The following is a 23,034-nucleotide window of genomic DNA, read 5'->3' as shown; positions in this document are numbered from 1 at the left end:
GTTTCTGTAACGTCTGTATCACTGACTTTATCTTGTGTCTTCCCACAGCCCTGCTGCACTCAGGAGTACCTGGAGTGCTTGGGAGGACTGCAGGACCACGCAGACTTTTTAGATGATGTCAAAAATGAACTTTTATCCCAGTGCTCCTTCAGCAGCAACATGGAGGAGTTGCAGGACCAGCTCGGAGATGTGCAGGTCAGACGTCCTCTAAGGATGATTGTGTTTAGACACTATGAAGGGCAATCACTGTAATTATTTGTCTTTTATGATTGTTTATTTTTTGTAAAAATAATTCTGACTCTATGCATTTACTTCACTGTAGACGATGACGTGCAACCTGGCTAAATTAGAAGTTGTACTCATGGCGGACTTGGAGAAAGCAAAGGAGCTGTTGGGTTCTGTCGACGGCTACATTCCCACACAGATCCGACAGGACTTGGCTTCATCGCTGAAACATCTCGGGACCGACTTTACTGCCATTTCTCAAATGTGCACAATAAAAAGTCAAGCTTTAACTCAGGCAATCGAATCTGGAAAGGTCAGTGTTTATGGCCCTAGGATGCCAGTGATTCATTGGGTTGGGTCTTGGACAGTACATTCATTAAGTTTTATTATTAATATTCCTGTCCATGACTGGATGAATCGGCATGATGTTCTTCTATTGCACTTTGCAGTTACATTTGGATGGGATATACCAGAAACATCTCAGTAAGTTGGATAAGCTAAGCGGCTGCCTTCAAGACAACTCTGAGACGTGCGACGCTGGTTTGCTCAACACGTACGATGTGGAGACGCTGAAACAAAAACTCCAGCAGAACAAGGTACAAGTCATGACCTTATGACTGCATGACATACAATTGAAAATAGTCTAAATTCTAATGTACTTTGAGGATTTCAACTCAGTTTGTTCATTTTTTGGTCCCAGGAAATGGAAAGCAACTTGCAACAGGGAGTGCGTCTCGTGTTGGAGGACGTGGCCTTCGACGTCCAGTCGTTTGTCTCAGAGAACACCGAGTTCTTGAGCTCGGCTCAGAGCAAACACATCCTCAAGCTGCTAAGCACCACTCAGCGAGCGTTCAGGGAACAGACGGAGACAGTGGCTGCCCAGAGACAGGCCCTGGAAGACCTGCTGGAGGCCAGGGAGAGAGACACGCAGCAGCAGGTTGGCGGCTGGATGAGGCCCCTAAGAGCAGTCTGGCTAGACAGACTCGGATGGAAATGAATGTTAATCATGTTATCTTTGAATGGCGTCGATTGACCATTAAAGATGCAACCTTTTTATATTGCTTTAGCAGGACAGTTAAAGGAATCATATCCAAATAATATAAAAAAAAACCTATGTTATTATCTTTTGAAATATATATATTCTGATTTTTATTCAAACATTTCCATTGTAATATACGTGTGTATGGACTATATGGTACGGGGAATTGCCCATCCTGCATGTCTACTATGATCTACCTACTAATCTTTCTACCGGTGTGTCCCACAGGCCTCAAGACAACACATGAGTCAAAACAGTGGGGAGAGCATCTTCTCTGTCGGAGTGCTTTCGCTCTACAACATTAACACTAACACCCATAGGAGATTAGGTCCTAATGATCTAGGGAACCGACAGCATGTTCACAGCATACTCCTATTCTCTTGTCCTGTTGGTAGTCGACTCTGATCAGCCTGTTTGGATGCCAGTTTCGTCATTGCCCTCGGTGTCAAACACGCTTTCATTTTGTGACGTTAAACTCGATGTGTCTTCTTTTTGCCAGGTCGTCACAGAGAAACAGAAGGAGTTTGCAAGCAAGTTAGACGAGCTCTGCGACAGCCTCACCCTCACCGAGAACCGTCTGATGGGCCACCAGCACGAGGCCGGACACGCGGACAGCGTTAGCGACCTGCAGCAGTACCAGCAGGAGCACCAGGTATAACGGAGCAATGAGGGGCCTGGTTCACCCGGCCACCATCTTGGCTCCCTGCTTAAGGCTTAGTTATGGTTCCATGGGTTCCACGACGAGTTCCCTTCCCCCATACGTCTCCCTATGCGTCTCGATGTAACCCGTGTTGTGTCCCCACGACCCCAGGCCCTGCAGAAGGACGTGCTGACCAACGCCGGGGCCTTGAACGACGTCATCAGCAGCACCAAGAAGTTCCTGGAGGAGAACCGGGCCAAGATGAGCCCGGAGCAGGTGGCCGCGGTGGAGAAGAAGCTGGAGGAGGCCAAGAGCAAGGCCAAGCTCATCAACCAACGGGCCGAAGAGTCCAGGAAAGACCTGGAGAAGGTGGTGACGACGGCCATCAAGCAGGAGAGCGAGAAGGTTTGTGACGTTGACCTTTATACATGTGACTGGACGAAAAAACATCACTTTTTGTTCTAACAGCCATCCATCCATCCATCCATCCATCCATCCATCCATCCATCCATCCATCCATCCATCCATCCATCCATCCATCCATCCATCCATGCATCCATCTTCATCACAGCATATTAACGATAGCTGAAGCTTTGTAATGATTCTATTGAGGGCAGACGTCATGGTCATCTGTCAGGGTTTTAACACGTATGTGTTTGGTCTGTTTAGACGGCGGCAGTGGAACAGCTCGAAGAGAGCAAGAACAAGATCGAGGGACTGCTGGGCTGGATCTCTAACATCGGGAACGAGACGGAGGCCGGAACGGGATCCCCCGGCGACGTGAGCAAGGAGAACGGGAACCTCCCCGAGGAGACGTCCGCGGCAGGGGCGCCGGGAGAGGAGGAGGAGAAAGAGGACGACGCCAATGGCAACGGCCCAGATACCGCTGAGACCGACTCAGTGAGCCGGACCAATGAGAAGAACGCCTCACTGGATATCGACAAGCAGTATGACCGTGTCAAGGTATGATGGGAAAGACACTCAAATGTTGCATAGGTGAACCCCTTGTTTCAGCTCGGAGTCGAACACTACGATATTTTAATATCCAATGTTGGGGATCATATATTATATACATTTTTCCACTTCCATTTTTTTGAGTTCGACCCCCCCTTTAATAACTTATAACTCATATCATTCATTGACCCTTTTTTAGTGCCATTGTCACTAGAAATGGGATTTTATTCGTTTCATTTTTTCTTCGCACCGTGACAACTCACCCTCCCCGTCATGACGTTTGGCCTCCAGGCGCGGCACCAGGAGATCCTGTCCCAGCAGCAGGAGCTGATCATGGCCACGCAGTCGGCCCAGGCCCTGCTGGACAAGCAGGCCCAGGTGTTGGCCCCGGAGGAGCAGGAGAAGCTGCAGCGGGACGTCCAGGAGCTGCGGGCCCGCTACGAGGCCTCCCTCACCCAGGCCGAGCAGCAGATGAAGCAGGTGCAGAGCGTCCAGGAGGAGCTCGGGAAGTTCCAGGGCGACAGCGTGGAGTTCGAGGCGTGGCTGGACCAGGCGGAGGCGGAGATGGAGGAGCTGTGCGCTCCGGGCGACGGCCTGGACGTCCTCGCCCAGAAGCTCCAGCGGCAGAAGAGCTTCTCGGAGGACGTGATCTCCCACAAGGGGGACCTCCGCTTCATCACCATCTCGGGGCAGAAGGTTCTGGACGTGGCCAAGGCCTGCGGCTCGGCGGACGCCATGGATAAGGGCTCCCAGCTCGCGGTGGATACCTCCGGGTCCTGCGCTTCAGTCAAGGAGAAGCTGGACTCCGCAGCCGGCCGCTACAAAGCATTATATACTCAGGTAGGTTTGCTGGCATCTGTTGTAGTAGCTCACACTAACCACAAGATGGCAGTATTTGCCTGAAAGGAAGTGCAAACTATTTCTTTACATTCTTAGTGTGCTGTGTCTCACAGTGATGTTAATATGTATTTTTTGTTACCTTTTTAAAGGTAGGGTAGTTTTTTCTTTTTAAGCATTTTCTATCATATTTGTTGAAATTCTGATAAAATCAAAACAGCAATCGACAAATCAGATCCTCTGACAAACAAAATGCGTAACTCCGGTCTCTGTGGCTGTTGCAAGCCTGGTATAATCATGTCCAATCATTTAATTCGGCCCGAATGAAATGATTGGCTGGCTTACATGTCTGTCTCTACTTTCTGGTTGGATACTTTCAAAATCGATCTTTCTCTTGCTCGCTTCTCCAAACGGCCAACCCTACCTTTAATGTAATGTTAGCTTTAGAAATATAAAATACCTACATTCAATACATATTTGTTCTATTCTACTTATTTTAAATGTTTTTAGTGCAACAGTTTGGCCAGCAACCTGAAGGAAGTGGTGGACAAGTACACCAAGTATGAAGACTCATCCGCTGAGCTGGTGAAGTGGCTGAACAGCTCAGAGGAGGAGGCCAGAAGACAGCAGTCTGAGGCCATCGCTGCCGACCCCCAGACACTGCAGATACAACTGGAAGACACCAAGGTATGAAGCACCACACGCCACCGGGGCTGCAATACCCCTCCCGCACACAAGGGGGCAGGACAGTCTAGGCTAGTGTTTTAGGGTGCTTGAATCCCATGTTGGTACCCTGGTGTGTGCTGGTTACATGTTCACATCCTTGAGCAAGATGACTTTGGATTGTAAATTGTACACCAGTCTTGCTTTAGCCCTTAAACAAGACAAGGAAAATAAATCCTTTTCAAGATTATTTTTTGTTTTGGGTCATCTTGGGTCTTGGGTCATTTAAGATAACATGGGATTGGGCCAAGTGTCATGTTTTAGATCATGCTATTATGAAACTGATCTTGGGAACTTTGACCTCAAATGGCGACCGAGATCAGGGGACCGGATTTCTTTGATTTACAATTCTCTAATCAATCTTAGCATTACAGGACTTGCGCTGACTGTATCTAAAAAAAGCAATGTTCTTAACAACGGCTTCCTTACAAACACTGACTGAAAACATCTAAGCCTACTAGTGCCTAATACCAATGATGCTATGGTCTTCTGAGTATGTGTGTGTGTGTGTGTGTGTGTTCTGTGTGATGTGTGACGACCAGTGAGAGAATGACTTGAAGAGGGCAGTTAATACACGCCGTAACAATAAGCATTTAAGCGGGTTACAAGGTCACGACACAAAACAGACATGCCTCGCCATATAAAGCGTTTCCACTTCGTTTAAAACAACGCCGCTATTTATAGCTCTCCTCTCTCTCTCTCTCCCTCCAACACAAAGGAAAAATAACTCTTCTCTAGAGAGGGAGAGAGGGAGGGTTGGCCACGGCTCCTGCGGGCTTGAACGCTTGCAGGCTTGTAAGCACAGAGGGTCATGTTCATGCTCACCTCAACATTTGTCTTTATTTGGGGGGGTGGTGGTGGGGGGTTGGGGGGGGGGGGGGGGGGGGGGTTGTGAGGGGGTGACTTGGTACGGGGATATGCGTACAGTGATATGCGTAGATACCAGGCGCCGGCGGGAGAAAGTGTGCCGTTTTTTTTCCGACTCCTGGCTCTGGTTCCTGAAACATTCCTATGCAAAGAGCCCTGCGCTTTACTTTACAATGTCAACGCGCCTGGGTGGACTTAGATGACCACGCTGACAGAGTGGAATTAATATTTAAGTTTCTGGGGGTTTTTAAGCACTGTGCCGTAGTTACCTCGGTTGATGTCGTTATTCTCTAGAATGAATAAATACTTTATTCCGCACTCGAAGTTCCATTTACAAGACAAGAATACAAATTACATGACAATACAAATACGAGGTCACACAGATTAATCTCTAGAGATTCCTTCGTATACACTTCTTTGGTCAATTGATAAATGTATAGCAGTGTAGCTTGAATTAGTCAAAACAACAACGTGTAGGTCTAGATATCAGCTACACAACGGTAACTTATATGTTATCATTTATATATTAGTTTAATGTTTTGTGTGAGGAATTTCCACAATTGATAAAAAAGATCCGCAGATAATAACCCAATCAATCAGGACTTGACGATAGAAATGATATATCTGCAGATAGATATCATGACCAAAAACATAATAATCTATAATAAATATTGTTCCTTTTGTTCCCCAGTCACTGCAGGGACAGATGACGGGCCATCAGACCGCGGTCGAAACACTCCGCAAAACGTCCGACTCTCTGATCTCGTGCGAGGGCGACCTCCTCAGCCACCCGGAGGCCATCCAGGAGATCGTGGGTGAGTGGTTCTGACCCTCATCTGAACACCATGGCTCCATGACATCTGACCATCATCTAAACATCATGGCTCCAGCATACTGCACTGTGCCCAGGCCTCGTTCAGCCGGGAAACACAAGTTGGATGTCCTTTTAATGTTACTGCGATGGTCACCTCATTAGTGACTTATGGATGGTTATTGATCGTTTATAAATTACAAAGTGGTTGCTGGTAAGCCATAAAAAAGTTGAAACCTCCCACTTGGACTTTTTGGATAAATATAATAGTAAAATCCATCAAAATGTATTTATTTTTATGCCGCAATCATTCTCGTCTTGGCAAACCGAACCAATGATTGGTTTTTCCGTTGGGATTTTACCCAACGCCGTTCCTTCACACATTCCAAAAAAAGGCATAAACTCAAATATCTAATAACATTCTATCAATCACCCAGACCAAAACTTCCTGTTATTTCCAAAGCGTGTGACCACAACACATATCAACCCTGAGGGGGGGGGGGTGTGTCTGTCTCTGTTCCCCGTCCGCGTCCTCAGATGACATCGCTGAGCGCTACGACAACCTGTCCAAGTCGGTGAGCGACCGCAACGAGAAGCTGCAGATCACGCTGACCCGGTCCATGAGCGTGCAGGACGGCCTGGACGAGATGATGGGTTGGATGCAGGGGCTGGAGGACAGCGTGAGGGAGAAGGGATCCGTCCCGCTGGACTCCCCGGCCTTGGGGTCCCTCCTCAGCAAAGAGGCAGTACGTATACCGGGGTACCCAGGGCTTAGAGTTTTTTTTTTTTTTTTTTTTTGCTAAACGGTTAAAGGTTATGCTTAAATACATTGCATTAACTTTGCCTTCATATTCTATCTATTTTATTCATTTTTTTGCTTTGCCTATGTTTTCTTTTAATTATCTATTTTCTTTTTCTTTTATTGTATGACAATGTTAATACGTGAGACACTTTGTGTCTGCCTCGTGTATGAAAAGTGCTATGTAAATAAAGTTGCCTTCCCTAACCGTTGAGGTTATGGAAGTCACCTCGACGCTGATGTGTTTTCATCAACATCAAGATGGCTGCCGCCGATATGTCACTTGTTTCCTTGCTCTGATGGGTTGTAGGTCGGTTCTGATTGTGGCCAGTGCCATTGTTGTCTGCCGGTTGATACCGTCCCTTGGAAAAGGGGAAAATGAACTGAGGGATTTCAGGCTAATACAAATGTTTCTCTTGCTACGATTTGTTAAATCCAAGAAATATATATGGATATTATGTATGGATTTTCAGTGGTTATCCTGCATTCCTCTATTTCCTCGTAACTGATGCATTCCTTCAAGGTCTGACTGTGTTAGGGTTTAGCCCTAAGAGGCTCAACGCCAAGGAATTCTGCCCGGTACAAGCCCTGCAACCTGATTGGTGCTACTTTGTGACCGGAACAAAATCAGCCATTCTTTCTAAACCTTATATACAGCGATTGCGTGTAGCTTAACGCAACCCACTCTCAACAAGGCCTGCCATGAAATGCCGTTCAGAAGCGCGTCCTTACAGTATTGGTCTCTTCTCAAGGCGCTGGGCCAGGACATCGCCAGCCGCCAGAGCAGTATCTCCGCCATCAAGGCCAAGGTGGAGAAGTTCGCCGAGACGGCCGACGCTAGCGCCGCGGCGCCGCTGCAGTCCAAGATGGAGTCTCTCTCCCGCCGCCTCGCCGACACCTGCGACTCCCACAACCTCAAGGTGTCGGGCCTGGAGGAGGTCAAGGACAAGGTGGAGCGCTTCGAGAAGACGGCCGAGGAGGTGCAGCAGTTTGTGCAGAAGCGGTCGCAGGAGCTGCGCGAGACGGACGGCCCGGGGAAGAGCTTCAAGGAGCTGTCGCAGCTCGTGAAGGTACTGCCGGGCCTTCTGGTTCTGATCGATAGCCGTATCATTGTTCTGCTCATCCTGTTTCTGCTAGTATCAGTATCAGGTACTCCTCCGGTGGGATCCTGTTAGCTCTAGTATCAGCATCAGCATCGGATGCTCCTGGTGTTAGGATTCTCATGTTTCTAGAATGAGAGTCAGGTGCAGCTGCCTTTCTGATTCTGATAGCTCTAGTATCAGTATCAGTGTCAGCATCAGGTACTCCTGGTGTCCTGATTCTGATACTTCTGGTACTTCATTAATACACAGAGGTAGGGCGTCTGTTACAGATGTTGCCCAAGATAGATCATAAGTGTGTAAGAATAGAAGAGAGAAAATATTATATACAGTGTGAAAATATATTTGCAAAAATACTGGAAGATATCTAGAACATTATACGTAATAAACCTAATTTAATAAACAAGAAAACACATGTTACTATAAAAATCGCTCACATGCACATCAAATATGAAAGTTGCACATGGCACTCTTTGTTGTAGCCTTCTGGATCTTCTGCTTGTACTAAATAAAACCATTGCCGAATGTCAATCAATTTCCCCCATTATCAACCCGATGAATCGACGGTTTGTCGCTGTGGCGTCCCCGCAGGACACCACGGCTGAGATGGCCGAACACAGCAAGGACCTGGATATGCTGAAGAGCCTGTCCAAGGAGCTCTGCCCCATCAACCCCGAGGCGAGCAAGGCCCAGATCCAGGGCCGGCTGGACAGCCTGGCCAGCGACTACAGCTCCCTGAAGGACATCGTGAAGGAGAAGTGAGTGCTCTCCCGGGCCTCATTCAGGTTAACGTTTAAAGTTGGAGTGATACATGACTTGAATTTGGAGCAGAGTAGACCGTTCCCAGACTGGACGGGGGCGACTGGCCTAACTGACACAACGATTTCCCAGTTTTCTTTCTAAATTACGCTTTTACTCCTGTAAAAATCACAAAATGGCATAGTAGACATGCAAACACATCCAAAAGTTGGATGTGATTCCTTAATATTTAACCTAAAATTGTAAGAATAACCAGAATTTAATACGAATCTGAGGTGGACTGTACCGAATCTTGTCGAATAGAGTTGCTCCTTCAGGGCAGCGTCACGCATTCCCACACGCCGTCCACACAACCAAACCATTGCCCCCCTGTATCGGTATCTGTATCATGATCTCCTCCCCCCCCCCCTACCCAGGGAAGAGGAGGTGTCCTCCTGCCAGGATCAGCTGGCAGCGTTCCGGACTGCGGCGGGGGCTCTTACCTCCTGGCTGGAGGAGACGGACCGGAAGGTTCCGACCCTTCAGCCCGGCAGCAGCGGGACACAGAGCCTGGAGAAGGACCTGCTCAGCCTCAACGTGAGTCGGCCCGCGGGGGTTTGTTGTGGAGACGTGGCGTTGTCCCCGCACGTGTTTAGACTACCGGCTCCTTAATCCACTGTTGTGTTCCAGTGGAGGGGGGGAGGGGGGGGGGGGGCAGGCGCTGATGTCACTGTTTGGACACTCGCAATCTGGGGGCTGGCAACGGTGTTGCTAGGAACGGATGTGTGTGTGTGTGTGTGTGTGTGTGTGTGTGTGTGTGTGTAGGTGTGTGCTTTTGTGCATTTGTGTGGGTGCATGAGTGTGTGTGTGTGTGTGTGTGTGTGTGTGTGTGTGTGTGTGTGTGTGTGTGTGTGTGTGTGTGTGTGCGCGTGCGTGTGCATACGTGTGCGTTTGTTTGTCTGTGTGTGCGGTTGTGCTTGTGTGTGTGTGTGTGTGTGACTGTTATTATAACGGATCACACCGCTAGCCCTCCCCTAACAGCCCCCAATTAATATCTCTCTCCACTGGGCCGAGCTCAGGAGATGAATGGAGAGCCATTTAGCCCAGGACGCGTCTGGTGGTTGAGGCGCTATATCAGCCTGACCTTCAGCCTGACAGCCTACTTCCAGGAGAGGACCCAGTGCAGTGATAGCGCAGGGATCCAAGGCTGCGTAGTAACAGGCACAGACAGCGCCGTTAGCGCCGGCGCAACAGCGTACGAGTGGAAAATAGCTTACGCTGATGAAAGACTTCTGCGATACTCCTGCCCTGGGGTGCATGATAGAGATGTTATTTATATCAAATGATCTAACGTTATTCTAAACAAACCATTGCAACGCTGACACGAAATATAATAGCATTGCTGTTTTCAAGGTTCAAGTTGTGTTAGATATATGCACAATAACAACAGGGGAAGTCATTAAATGCCATGAACTACTCCTTTGTATACCGGTTTACTCATGTTTTTATATCATTCGTATATATATATACGTATATTAGTGCGGTCAAGCGATTAAAATATTTAATCGCGATTAATCGCATTAATGCCATAGTTAACTCACGATAATTTTTTTTTCTATGCTAAATATCCCTTGATTTCTTTGTCCCATTAATTGTTCTCATTTTAATGCTCTTATCAACATGGAGAAGTGCATTGGCTTGCCTTGTGCAAATTTTTTTTATTGATAACAACATTGGCATATACTGATCAAAACAGGACGATACAAAAAGTAAGCCTATAGTGCAGTTAAACGATGAACATACAAACATACTGCCTTGAACATAGCAGTCAGGCTACTGCTTCTTTGTTTTGAGCCAAAGAAAAAAAAAAAAGTGCGTTTATCGCGCGATAAAAAAATTAACGTTCAGTCAGACGTTAACGCCGTTAATAACACGTTTAACTGACAGTACTAATATATATATAAATCGTTATCCCGCCCTCAATCAGACACGTGGTCCTCCCTCTGTGATCAGTACGGCCGTACCTTCCCCCTAATACTCCGTTACTGCTATCAACACACACGGTCTGACCCGCTGCTCTCTCTGCTCAGGGCTTACTGGAGGAATGGACGGCCAAGGGCCCCGCAGTGCAGGAACTAAACAGCCGGGGGGCCGCCCTGTGCACACACATCAGCGCCCTCACATCCCCGGCCAAGAAAAACGGGGCCAATAAGTCAGGTAAGGCCCTGGGGCTCTGCGGTAGAGCATGCGTTGTGTTCTGCAGGCATCGTGGCTAACCGCGGGGGTCAGGGGGGGGGGGTCTTCTGTGTGAGCAGTGTCTCACATGAGCCTTGTTGTGTTGTGTTGTGTGTTTTCTTGCATTAGCTGTTACTAACGGTGGTGGTCCGGCCGGGAGTCATGCCTACCTTACCAATAAAGGTAGTCCTCCTCTTGGCCGTTTCTCTTTCAATACTATGAATATATATATATTTATATATATATATAACTTTATAACTTTCCTGCGGTGTAAAGGTTTGAGGTTCGGTGCTTGAGCCAATCCCTCTTAAACCTGCGCTGTGTGTACCTTTGTCTCTGTGCCATCGTGCAGATTTAAGATTACGTTAACATTAATCGCATCGCCCTACGGCATGACGTTGGTAAAACGCTTCAGCCCGGGTCGCTCACACCCGTCTGCCCGTCCACACCGCCCTCCACAGACCTCATGGTGATCCAGCAGAACATGTCCTACGTCAGCGAGGGCTACACCACCCTCGAGGGCAGGCTGAGGAGCTCCGCGGCCCAGCTCAGCGAGCTGCTGGAGGGGGTGAAGGAGACCCAGAAGGAGGCGGACCTCATGGTGGCCTGGCTGGGGGACATGAAGCACAAGGCGGCCTCCGGGAACTCTGAAGCCGGGGAGAAGGGCTCGGTGAAAGCGCAGCTGGAGCAGCAGAAGGTAGGGTGTGACCGGTGGGATGTAGTGGGTAGGGTATCCCACTGAAAGCCCGACCTGTAGGCCTCTTAGGGCAACATGCCTCAGCCACTCCTCCATCAGAAGGACGTGTAGTTCTATTCATTGTTAGTGGTTTTGGATTAAAGGTTCTCAGGAGATAGTCAAATATTAAAACTATCTCCTCAGCATCTAACACTGCACCCTGTGTAGTTTGTCATTGGACTGGGGTGGATTTTTCTCGTTGATCGTCTTCTTTGTCTGTCTTGACAGGAGTTTGAAGCCGACATGAAGCAAAAGCAGGAGAAGCTCCAGCAGCTAAGACAGAAGCTCCTCCACCTGCTGGAGACCCACCCGGATTCTCCCGAGGCGGCGACCTGGAAACAGATGCTGGCAGAGATAGGTGCGTTGAACCAAGGGCTTTATCCTCAAAACGGCTCCAATAACTTTCATTCAATCTGGTGAAACACGCGCCATCGTGACTGCTGATTGTGTATCGCTGTAGTGTGTGTGCGCCACGTTTAGCTTTCACAGGAGGGCAAGTGACAGACAGGCACACAGATTTAGACTAATCTGAATTAGCAGGTTCATAAAGTGCGTTTAGTACTGTGGTGTGCTTTTATTCGTCCGTTTGACCGTTCTGGCCAAATAATCGTTCATTCCAGTTTTTTATTGCACCAAGTGGTTTAAATTAGTAGTGAAATACCTTCTGCTTGCACATCAAATTTTACCACATCAATGTTGTAAAAACGCTTTAATGTGCGTCACCGCCTCTCCTGGCCAATAAAAATGCCGCGGCCCGAGTTTCAAAGTCCGGCTCAGCAGGGGGGTTTACGATCATTAAAGAGGGCAGCTTTCCTGGACGGAGAAGAAGGTGGCCAGGCTGACTCCTCACTGACTGTGCTCAACGCTCAGACGCCGCCTGGGATGAGGTCACTTCCTGCGCGGAGGAGAGGAAGCAGCACCTGGAGCGCTCCAGCCAGAGCCTGGAGGCCTTCCACACGGCGGAGCCCCAGCTGCGGCAGTGGCTCTCGGAGAAGGAGCTGATGATGACCGTGCTGGGGCCGCTCTCCGTCGACCCCAACATGCTGAAGATGCAGAAGCAGCAAGTCCAGGTACCCCATTGGTCAAGGCTGCGGAGGCTGGCAGTCCCCTCGGCGCTGCGGCCATAAAGAATGTGTGGTATCGGTAGCCGAGAATACTCATGACGGCCCATTGCTAGTCTTCCCTGTTAAAATGTTTTCATGGGGGGGTGCCCCGGTGGTTTACGGGGTACAGCACGTACCATTAACGCTCAGTTGTTACCGTAGCGACCCGGGTTCCAATCCTGCATGTGGTCCTTTGCTGCCCTTTCCTGTCTGACTCTTCATGAATAAATAATTAAAATGCAAAAATAATCTTGTTCAAATAATCTTGTTCAATTATCATCATATCAACTCATTCCTTCCCCTCAGATCCTCCAGAACGAGTTTGAGAGTCGTAAGCCCCAGTACGAGGAGCTCCACAAGGCCGCTGCCGCCATCCTGGACCCCACCTCCTCCACCTCCTCCACCTCCTCGTCCTCAGAGGTCCAGGCGGTCACGGAGCAGCTGGCGGGCGTCACCCAGAAGTGGGAGGACGTGACGGGCCAGCTGGGCAGCCGGGCCGGCCTCATCGACCAGGCGGCGCTGAAGACGGGTCAGCTCCAGGAGCTCCTGAAGGGCCTGGGCGCGGCCAGCGGCCGGCTGGACGCCCAGCTCAGCGGGGAGCAGGGCCAGCAGCACAGCACCCAGCCCGACGCCGTGAAGAAGCAGCTGGAGCAGGTGCACTCCATCTCGGCCCAGCTCCGGGAGGAGAGGCGCAGGCTGAAGGAGGCGGAGGCGGTGGCGGCCGAGCTCACCGCCATGGTGACGGAGGACTACCTGAAGGCCGACCTGGCCCGACAGCTGGAGAGCGTCAGCAAGCCCTTCAAACAGCTGGAGGAGAAAGCAGGTTTGGCTCCCGTGATTGTTTTACTCTGTTTACAATTGTCCGGACTGGAGGATGTGTTCACTTTTGGAGAGCACATCGTGTCATGCCGTTTATAGCTCATGATTCAACTTTTTTAATCTTGAGCGATTGCACAAGTGCGTTTCTTGTTGCGATTTACTCATCGCTGAAATATTCGCGTTGCATGATGTTTCCGCCGAATTAATATCCATGGTCCCTGAAGGCTCGTGTGTTATCTCTAGATGTCTCGCTTTAGTTTCTGTTAAGATTTAGACTTCACTTAGAGTCTCATGTCGTCATAAAAGTGATTCAAAGCAGATAACCCAAAGTGAAAACAGTGTCTCAACGATGTCAATCCAACATGCGAGAGATTTACTCCACCTCTCCTCCCGACAGCCAAGCGCGCCCAGCAGCTGGCCTCCACCTTCGACAGCTCCCAGCAGTTCCACCGCGCCTCGGAGGAGTTCCAGACCTGGCTGGACGAGAGGCTCCGCGAGGAGGCCTCCCCGCGGCCCGTCTCGGCCCAGGTGGAGCCCCTCCAGCGCAGCCTGACGGAGCACGAGGCCCGGCGGCGGGCCCTGAGCGACCACGAGCGGCCCTACGCCACCGTCGCCGGCGAGGGCGAGGCGCTGCTGCAGGACACGGACGGCGCGGAGAAGCTGGCGCTGCAGGGCCAACTCGCCACCCTCTGCTCCAACTGGGAGGAGGTGAAGAAGGGCTCGGCCGACCGCGGCGAGGCCCTGGCGACCGCGCTGCAGCGCGCCGTGAGGTACCGCGACCAGGCGGAGAAGCTGAGTGCCTGGGCGGAGGAGTGCGAGGCCAGCCGGGACCGCGTGCAGACGGCCGTGGACCCCGTGGCCCTGGAGAGCTCCCTCTCGCAGCTCAAAGCCCTGCAGAAGGACGTGGACAAGCACCGCGGGGCGGTGGAGCAGCTCAACGCGGCGGCGGACAGCCTGCTAGAGGCGGCCAACGCCGACACCGACGGCGTCAAGGAGGAGCGGGCGGCCCTCGGCGAGAGGGTGGACAAGCTGGCGGAGGGGCTGCAGAGCAAGAGGGAGTCGCTGGAGAAGACCTCGCAGACGCTGAAGGAGTTCAACGACACCCGGAAGGAGGCCAAGAGCCAGATAGAGAGGGCCCAGAAGCAGGTGGAGGCCTACGAGTCGCTGGGGGCGCAGGCCCACAGCACCAAGACCCTGACCAACATGAAGGCCCAGCAGAAGAGCCTGGAGGCGGTGCAGAGCCAGCTGGAGCAGCTGAAGAACCTGGCCAAGGACCTGGTGGTGGACGTCCCCGACGCCGACGGCGTGACGGACCTCCTGCTGCAGGCCGACGGCCTGGAGAAGGACTACGGCTCCCTGAACAAGAAGGTGGAGGAGACCTGCTCCACGCTGGAGGGCAAGCTGCAGGGCATCGGTCAGTTCCAGAACGACATCCGGGAGATGTACGGCGAGTTCACCGACCTGGACGACGAGCTGGACGGCATGGAGCCCGTCGCCCTGGACCTGGCCGCTCTGAAGGACCAGCAGGAGGGCATCCAGGGCTTCACCGCCAAGCTGCGGGAGGTGACGGCCAACACGGTCAACGCCGGGGAGAGCTGCAGGAAGATGCTGGAGACGGAGTCGTCGCCGGAGCTGTTCGGCCTGAAGAGAGACGTGGACGCTCTCAGCAAGCAGTGCGGCAAACTGCTGGACCGGGCGAAGGGCCGGGAGGAGCAGGTCTTGGGGGCGCGCCGACAACTGGAGGAGCTCCACTCCAAGCTGCAGCGCAGCGGGGAGAAGCTGAGTCGCGCCGTGGCGACGGAAGAGGCCCAGGGGGTGGTCGCCGTGGAGACGGAGGTCATCAACCAGCAGCTGGAGGCCTTTAAGGTACGGTCGGACGACGACGACGTCAACACAAAGTAACACACAGATGCGATGCCTTTGCGATCGAGTGTTACGTCGGATAACGTGTGAGTTAATAGGCTGGTAAAGGGCGGGTTCACAGCCTCGTTTGGTGTCGGTGGCGTGTCTCGCGTTTCGTGGCTCTGCGCTCCGGGGCTTTGGTTTTGTTTGCCGCCTCACGGAACCTGGTGATGTAACACTGCCAAGGGATTTGCAGCTTGCCAGCTTTTATGTATATTGTTATAGATCCAAAAGGTATGAAGGGAATCTCACCACCGTTTTGCAACATTTCCACTGGGCCTTTATCAGCTTATAAATGCGTATTCTACATTTACATAACATGGATCATTTCAGTTCTTTCTCATTCATTTCATTCTGGGTTTTCCTTTGTCACGGTGTGCAGGAGCTGTATCTGTATGGTTATTGTGACCATTTTAAATTGAATACTAACAATAATTTAAGCTACTAATTTGAAGGATGTGTGCCAAAGCCATACATACTTTATAGATGGATTGGGTTTAACCAAACACCCATTTTATATTTTCACACAATGTCCTGAACCTCCCACCACCTCAACACCACCAGTGCTACGTCTCTCACACGGGGGGTTGCTGTAGTGTAACCCCCATTTGACCGGGGGTCCCGGCTGCCTGATTTGTGGTGATCCTCTGGTACAATCCGGGCGGAAGCATCTGGTGCTTTCACCCAACGTGCTGAGATGAGTGCCCGTGATGGGCAGCAGCAGCGCTGGTGGAGGGCCGGCGGTTGGGGGAGGGGACGGGGGCAGCAGAGCCAGGTGGTTCACAGCAGGACGTCGCTGGGTACCCCAGATGAAGGCTGGCCTGGTTATGGCCCCCCGATTCTCCCCAGTGAAGCAGATTGATTGTGATCGCGTCCTGCTGAACACTCCGTAATCCCGAGGTCCACGTTGTCCAGACCTTTAGATTGAAACCCGGGTCTTATCAAGCATAAGACCCGGGTTTGTCAGTTAGACCCAGGGTGTCCGTGCATCCTTAAAAAGTCTTAAAAAGTCTTAAATTCATGTTTCTAAATTTAAGGCCTTGAAAAGTCTTAAATTCGTTCCAAATGTTATATGCTGGTCTTAAATACTGTAACTCAAGGTCTTAAATTTGTCGGGGCATTATTTTTCTCGTTGGACGTTTCAGGAAACACATATAGAGAGGCTTCTTTCTTGCTAGCTGCATATATAAACGATTGTCTTCGTGCTTGCTAGCTAGTTTGCGACAATGGGTAGGTGAATGAGTCTCATTGAGTGACACACATGCTATGCTTGGGTTATAATACAGCAGGATCCCCCCCACCATTGCGTGTTTTAGGTCTTAAATTTCATTCAAGGTGGTATTAAAAAGGTCTTAAAAAGTCTTACATTTGACTTGCTGAAATCTGCAGATACCCTGAGACCAGACAGTGTGTTGGGGCTTTGGTTTGTCTTAGAATCTGCTCAAAGGTTGTGGAGATCACTGGGCTATAGTTGAACCGTGGCCTTGGTTGAACTTGTCGTTTCAATGCGAGTCTTGTGATGTGACGCACCCGATGGAAACACAGGTCTGACACTTCACACTGGAATGCAAACTCTGTGGCCCGATCTGAGTTCTCCCATGTAAATCTGCTGAACTGGCTGTGAAAGATAATGGATATTCAACATACAGTAAATTCACTAATTCAGCAGTGTGACACTGTTAACAAAACACACAATCACCGGTATGAGTCCCTTGTGTCTCGCGGTGTATACCTCCTCAGGAGAATCCTTGCCTTCTGTGTAGCCACGGGGCGTGGTCTGAATGACGTAGGCAGTAGTCTGCCTGGCCCAAGCTGTGTCCAGAAGGTTATGCAATCCAAACCAGAATGAGAGGCCTGACCACCTGACGACGCGGTCTCGACTCATGGGATCTCAATGGGAGAGAGATCCGATCAGAGACCGCCCGGACCTGGAGCTAATGGGTCCTGGCCCGATGGGATGATAGGAGTGGACAGAGGCCTACGCTGAGTGCCTCATGCCAGTAACGAATGTGTGGTTTCGCTAATCAAATGATCCATGAGTCATTCATGAAATGAAGGAGCGGAAAGTGATGTTATGGATGAGGTCACCCGTGTTGCTATTACAGCGATATGAACGCAAAATCCAACCAAACATATCTTAAACATATCATCAGACTTTTTAAAATTGGTGATTGGCTTGTCTTTCATTTCTGCTGTTCTATTTAGCAGTTAAATAAGTAACAGGCTGTTCCATACCCAGGAGACCATTTTAAGACAGACAGATTTAAAGAGTCAAATGTTGAGTATCTGCAAAACGCTTAAAAGCCTTTAAATTCCTATAGAGTATAGTAAAGAGGATTAACCTCTTTTGGAATCGAAATGACTATAATGTCTATTTGTTACGTGAACTGCGAAAAAAATGCAAATGGTAAATGAATATGTAGGTCACATTTTGTCATTGTGACCAATGGGGTGTCTTATACATTAGTGGGGTGTGGCCCAATATCCCGTTGGGCTTAATGGATTATACCATCATTGTGGGGCTTGGTTTGTTCGTGAGTGTATGCCATCCAGATCCAATGTCTGTTGTGTGCATGAATACAAACAGAAATGTTGAGGGTGTTGCCTTCAAACAACGATCTATTGAAATCGTTGGCAAGCACCGTAACGTGCGGTTGAATCTGTGGCTATTTCCCCTTATCAAAGTCACGTTTCAGTTAAAGTCTTGTTAGAGCATAGAAGGAATGCGAACATAGCTGCCCAGACAATCTATTTAAAAACAAAAAAATGGAATTAGAAAAAGAATGTGCCCCCTGAAGAACCCAATGGAAAACGACATTAAGAACTGGTGTGGACTTATTTGTGCACTTGTTCACCACAGGGGTCTATCAAACAGCTGATTTGTCTTCCCCTCTCAGACGCTACGTAAGTGAAAACAAACGTTGAGGGCGTCGCCGTCAAACAACTGATTGATTGAAAGTGTTGCTGAGCAACGGCCGTGTTTTTTGTTTCACCGTCGTCCTGACCTATCAGCGGCCCCCGTCAGGACTACAACAGCCTCAGCTGCCGGCAGAAAATCGCCCCATTGTACTTATTCCTCGCTCGGCGCTTCCCTGGGCTCAGCGTCATGGGAAGCGCTGTCAGAAGACCGTCCGAACGGCAACAAAGCTCACCTTATTCCTATATTAGGCTGCTCTCTGTTTTCATACCCAAAAGGCCTGGGATGGAGGGGGGGGGGATGGGGGGGGGGATGGGGGTTGGAGATAAGGTTACGTTGTGTAGTGTGTTTTCAGTGGATCACGATCTAAGTGCTGTAAATCTCCCTATTCTCTCCCTCTCTCTCTCTCTCTCTCTCTCTCTCTCTCTCTTTCTCTGGGCACCGCTGGCAGCTCTGATGAGGGGAATAAACAGAACAGAAGACAGGAATGGGCCCAACCTTATTTTATGTGCTTTTACCTTTTTAGGTCAGGCTTTGGAAGAGACGACTCTCTTTTTTTTTTTTTTTCAGTCCGTTTTTGGCACATGCACAACGTTTCGGTACATACTGCATATACATCTTCGGCGAACAGCTAAAAGGGAAAACTAGTAAAAGTGAGTGTGTGTTACTGTGCGTGCGTGGTAGTAAAATGAGTTGTTCCTCTGGTGTCCTCTCTCTCTCTCTCTCTCTCTCTCTCTCTCTCTCTCTCTCTCTCTCTCTCTCTCTCTCTCTCTCTCTCTCTCTCTCTCTCCCCCCTCTCTCTCTCTCTCTCCCCCCTCTCTCTCTCTCTCTCCCCCCCTCTCTCTCACTCTCTCTGTCTCTCTCTCTCACCCTCTCTCTCTCTCTCTCCCTCCTTCCCTCTCTCTCTCTCTCCCTTATCGCTCTCTCTCGCTCTCTCTCTCCCTCCTTCCCTCTCTCTCTCTCTCTCTCCCTTCTCGCTCTCTCTCACTGTCTCTCTCTCTCTCTCTCTCTCTCTCTCTCTCTCTCTCTCTCTCTCTCTCTCTCTCTCATCCCCTCACCCTCTCTCTCTCTCTCTCTCTCTCTCTCTCTCCCTCTCTCTTTCGTCCTCCCTGGCCACACAGACATGACCTCAGTGTCTTTTGTGAACCTGATTCACACTGTGACTCTTCCCAGCGCTGAACCAGGTGTGTGGGCTGGGGGGGGGGGGGGGTGGGGGGGAGAGTCAGCGACCATTGTGAGCCAGCGCATAGCGTTGCTGCTGAGTCACCGCCACATAACAGTGACACTCTCTCCCTCGCTCCTGGAGGGGGAACCTGACTCCCGACCGCACGGCCTCCTGGGAAAAGCAAGCACATACACGTTAGGTTGCTTCTGCCTTAAGGTTGTTAGTCGTGCGATGAGCCACCTCTACCACAGTTTTTTTTTCTTTTCGAAGTGAATACTGTTATTCACGGAGTCTGTGGCCATGGTGATGGGGGGGGGGGTGATGTCATTGACACCCCCTACTGTTCACGGTGTGACAGATCAGGGGGGCGGTGTTGACAGAGTTGTGTCTTTGCGTGTGGTATAGAGACAGAGTGGTGTGGCCTCGACGTGACGTGACCTCTTTGTGTTTGTGTTGTGTTGTGCTTGGGTGGGGATTTCTCTTTATGGACGACATGTTTCGGAGTCAAAGTCTTGATGGAGCGTGGAAGGAATGTGGAAGACTAGTTTGTGGCGATTTGGCTGTGAAATAATAAACTTGATATATACTTAGCCGCCAAGAAGCCAATAAAAATAACTAAAATAGTCAAATAAGAATAGAACGGGAAGTACTGGTATTTGCTCATTTACCTCCTAACTCTGGATCTATTGAACGGCTGATAGTCTCCACTAGTCTGTCTCACTCTGTCTGCTGAGGGCCAGGAACAAGACGAGGGGAGGGTGTTGTTCCGGCGCGTTGTTCTCCCTTCTGCGTCCACCTCCTCACCGGGCTACCGAAGGCGCGCGGGGCGACCCGGGATTCGTTTCGTTAGCACTTCCTGTCCTCATCTTCTCACTTTTCCTCCCACCCCAAAAAAAAACAAAACAAAGCGCTCTTCCGCTGGCTTGGCAGAGCTGCCGAGCGTTACATTACCTGGGAGCAGCATTCCTCGGTAATTAAGAGGAGCTACGGGGTCCATAGCTACCGGCCACCACCCGCACACACAGCAGGAATTAAAACAGGGGGGGGGGTGTATCTATTTCTGCTTAGTGTGTGATGTCATCCGAGAGTGAGATCGGCTGCATGCTGGTCTTTGTTGATTTTTTTTTTTAAAGCTCACCCCCTTCCCCCCCCCCCCCCCCCCAACCCAACCCCCACCTCAGTGAGAGCGTTAGGGAGACTCATGTCAGGGTTTGGGAAGGGGGGGCGGGGGGGGGGATCACTGCTAGTGAAGTCATATAGGCTGGAGGAGACATAAGGGGAATTAGTGAAAAAAAAAAAAAGGGTCACGCTTCAGCCAATCAACATGTGCTAGAGCCGCCCCCAGCACGAATGGAGTTGTGGCAGATGTTGTCTGAATAATGAGCGGGGGCGGGGCCTAGTGTCTCTGCCAGGGAGGGAGGGGGGAGGGCTGTCAGAGTGAGAGGAACGATGAGAGAGAAAGGGCTGGCTTTTTGTTTATCCAGCACTGCCGGCGTTTCTCTGGAGTCGCGGCCCGTGGAGGGACTGTTTTAGAGGAGCTCTCGGGACGCGCTCTCCCCCCTGGAGGTTGTACTCTGGCCCGAGGATTACATGGGTGTCTTTTATGCAGCAGGACCCAGGGAGGAACGCTGTGCAACCGGAGGGACAGCAGGGAAGTTTGGGCGAGCCTGGAGAGGAGAGCCATGAGGAATATGTTCTGAAGGGAGAGTGGCTTCATGAATGAATGACGCGATTCCCATTCTGGATCCTGATTTCTGCACTGTTGCATTTTTGTTTGTGGGCTTTGGGAGTACATTTTCTATTTTTGATACTATTGTTTATTTATTCTTGTTATCTAGAAGGCATTGTGATGTGATTTAGCACACAACGAATCCAGGGATAGTTTTATATTTTTGTATCCGAATATGATTCAACGCTTTTGACATACATGAATCAAAACCAAAAGATACATCTTTCCCCTTTTTTTATCGTTTCTTTTAAATGATTTTCAACTGGACTCCTTCCTTACTATGCACATCGCCTCGCACTTTATCCTCGCAAAAAAGTGCTGCGCCAAAGCCAGGACCGGGCCCACCGCGAGAGAGCCCCCCGCGTCCCTCCACCCGCGGCGTTCCCCCCCGCCGCCCCTCCGTCGGTAGCGCCTCCGTCGTCGGGCGATGGGGAAGCCCCTCAGCCGCCCCGACTGCCTCCGGCAGAACCCCTCCTGCGTGGGCAAGGGGGAGGAGGAGGAGGAGGACTTCAACGTGGACGACTGCTACGTGCCCCAGCGTTCCATCCACGACTCGGTGCGGCTCAACGAGCACATCGACTCGGGCTCCAAGGGCAGCCTTGGGTCGCGCCGCCTGGCCGGGACCCTGCCCTACGTGCACCGCACCCTCGACCCGGACGCGGGCGTGGGCCTGTGCGGCAACGGCGTGCTGTCGTCCTCCAGCGCCTTCGAGCTGCGCGGCCGCAAGCCCGCCCAGACGGACGGCGACGGGCGCTCGGCGTCCGAGGGGCTGAGGCTCAACGGCGACGTGGTCCGCGGCGCCGACGCGCTGCTCCTGGCGAGGGCGGGCCTCCAGGCGGGTGTCCCCGAGAAGACGAAGGACCGCGGCCGCCGGCGCCAGCAGCATCAGCAAACCCACCAGCCGCCGCCGCCGCACCGTCGGCGCTCCTGGAGGTCCTTCGCGCCCGCCCTGGCGGGCGGCGAGTACGTCAGCCGCAGCGGGAGCCTGTGCACGGAGGGCAGCGCGGCCGACGGCGGCCGGGGGCTGAGCGCGACGGGTTCGCTGACCTCAGAGGACGACTCGGGGCTGTACAGCCCCACGGCGGAGCGCGAGCGCCTCCGCGGCGGCCGCCGCCTCCGTGCGCGGCCCGGCGCCGGCACCCGGAGCCTGTCGTCGTCGGAGGCCGTGCACGCGTCCGGCGAGCTGAAGGCGGGCCGCTCGCTCAGCTCGGGCCAGGGGGAGTTCCCCTTCTCCCCGGCCCGGGACACGCCCTCCCGGTCGCCGTACGACAGCGGCAGCCTCGTGCACCCGGCGCGCCCGGGCGGCGACCGCGGCGAGAGGGAGCCCGTCCCCAACGGCGTGCTGTACCGGTACGGCGCGGGCCGGTCCTACTCCGGGTCGGGCTCCAGGACTCTGAACGGGGGCCCCGCCGCACCGTGGCGCTCCAAGGTCCCCGCGGACTACGACGAGCTGTCCACGGCCGAGCTGTCCACCGTTGAGCTGTCGGAGGAGGCGGCGTCCCCCGGGGACGGCGAGCTGGTCAGCGTGCTCGTGACGCAGCCCGAGACCCGCGGGAACTCCGCGGCCCCGGCCGAAGACCAGCTGCCGGCAGACCACTGCGTGGTGCAGCTCGGGGCCTCCAAGTACACCATGGAGGACTTGGAGGAGTTCCTGCAGTCCGTGGAGGCCTGTCTGCCCAACGGCACCGTGCAGGC

General features: G+C 51.7%; 1 protein-coding gene across 11 annotated transcripts in view; it reads left to right on the top strand.

The window, feature by feature from the left end:
- dst (dystonin) overlaps positions 1 to 23,034 on the top strand; it is a 122,788-nt gene that overhangs the window by 60,701 nt on the left and 39,053 nt on the right. For 9 of the 11 annotated variants that reach the window (XM_056609451.1, XM_056609442.1, XM_056609443.1 and 6 more), the window contains 21 exons: positions 49 to 195; positions 323 to 538; positions 675 to 821; positions 926 to 1,162; positions 1,764 to 1,916; positions 2,076 to 2,309; positions 2,574 to 2,867; positions 3,150 to 3,698; positions 4,206 to 4,382; positions 5,977 to 6,100; positions 6,634 to 6,842; positions 7,648 to 7,965; positions 8,587 to 8,753; positions 9,171 to 9,330; positions 10,824 to 10,950; positions 11,098 to 11,151; positions 11,430 to 11,665; positions 11,933 to 12,062; positions 12,575 to 12,774; positions 13,114 to 13,630; positions 14,024 to 15,492. In XM_056609451.1, the coding sequence (XP_056465426.1) occupies positions 49 to 195; positions 323 to 538; positions 675 to 821; positions 926 to 1,162; positions 1,764 to 1,916; positions 2,076 to 2,309; positions 2,574 to 2,867; positions 3,150 to 3,698; positions 4,206 to 4,382; positions 5,977 to 6,100; positions 6,634 to 6,842; positions 7,648 to 7,965; positions 8,587 to 8,753; positions 9,171 to 9,330; positions 10,824 to 10,950; positions 11,098 to 11,151; positions 11,430 to 11,665; positions 11,933 to 12,062; positions 12,575 to 12,774; positions 13,114 to 13,630; positions 14,024 to 15,492 (5,865 nt within the window). The remainder of the gene's footprint in view (positions 1 to 48; positions 196 to 322; positions 539 to 674; positions 822 to 925; positions 1,163 to 1,763; positions 1,917 to 2,075; positions 2,310 to 2,573; positions 2,868 to 3,149; positions 3,699 to 4,205; positions 4,383 to 5,976; positions 6,101 to 6,633; positions 6,843 to 7,647; positions 7,966 to 8,586; positions 8,754 to 9,170; positions 9,331 to 10,823; positions 10,951 to 11,097; positions 11,152 to 11,429; positions 11,666 to 11,932; positions 12,063 to 12,574; positions 12,775 to 13,113; positions 13,631 to 14,023; positions 15,493 to 23,034) is intronic. The other 2 variants (XM_056609441.1, XM_056609450.1) reach the window with 2 other exon arrangements.

This window comes from Gadus chalcogrammus, chromosome 15, assembly GCF_026213295.1.
Source record: "Gadus chalcogrammus isolate NIFS_2021 chromosome 15, NIFS_Gcha_1.0, whole genome shotgun sequence".
Classification (NCBI taxonomy): domain Eukaryota; kingdom Metazoa; phylum Chordata; class Actinopteri; order Gadiformes; family Gadidae; genus Gadus; species Gadus chalcogrammus.
This window is presented reverse-complemented; position numbering and strand designations above follow the sequence as displayed.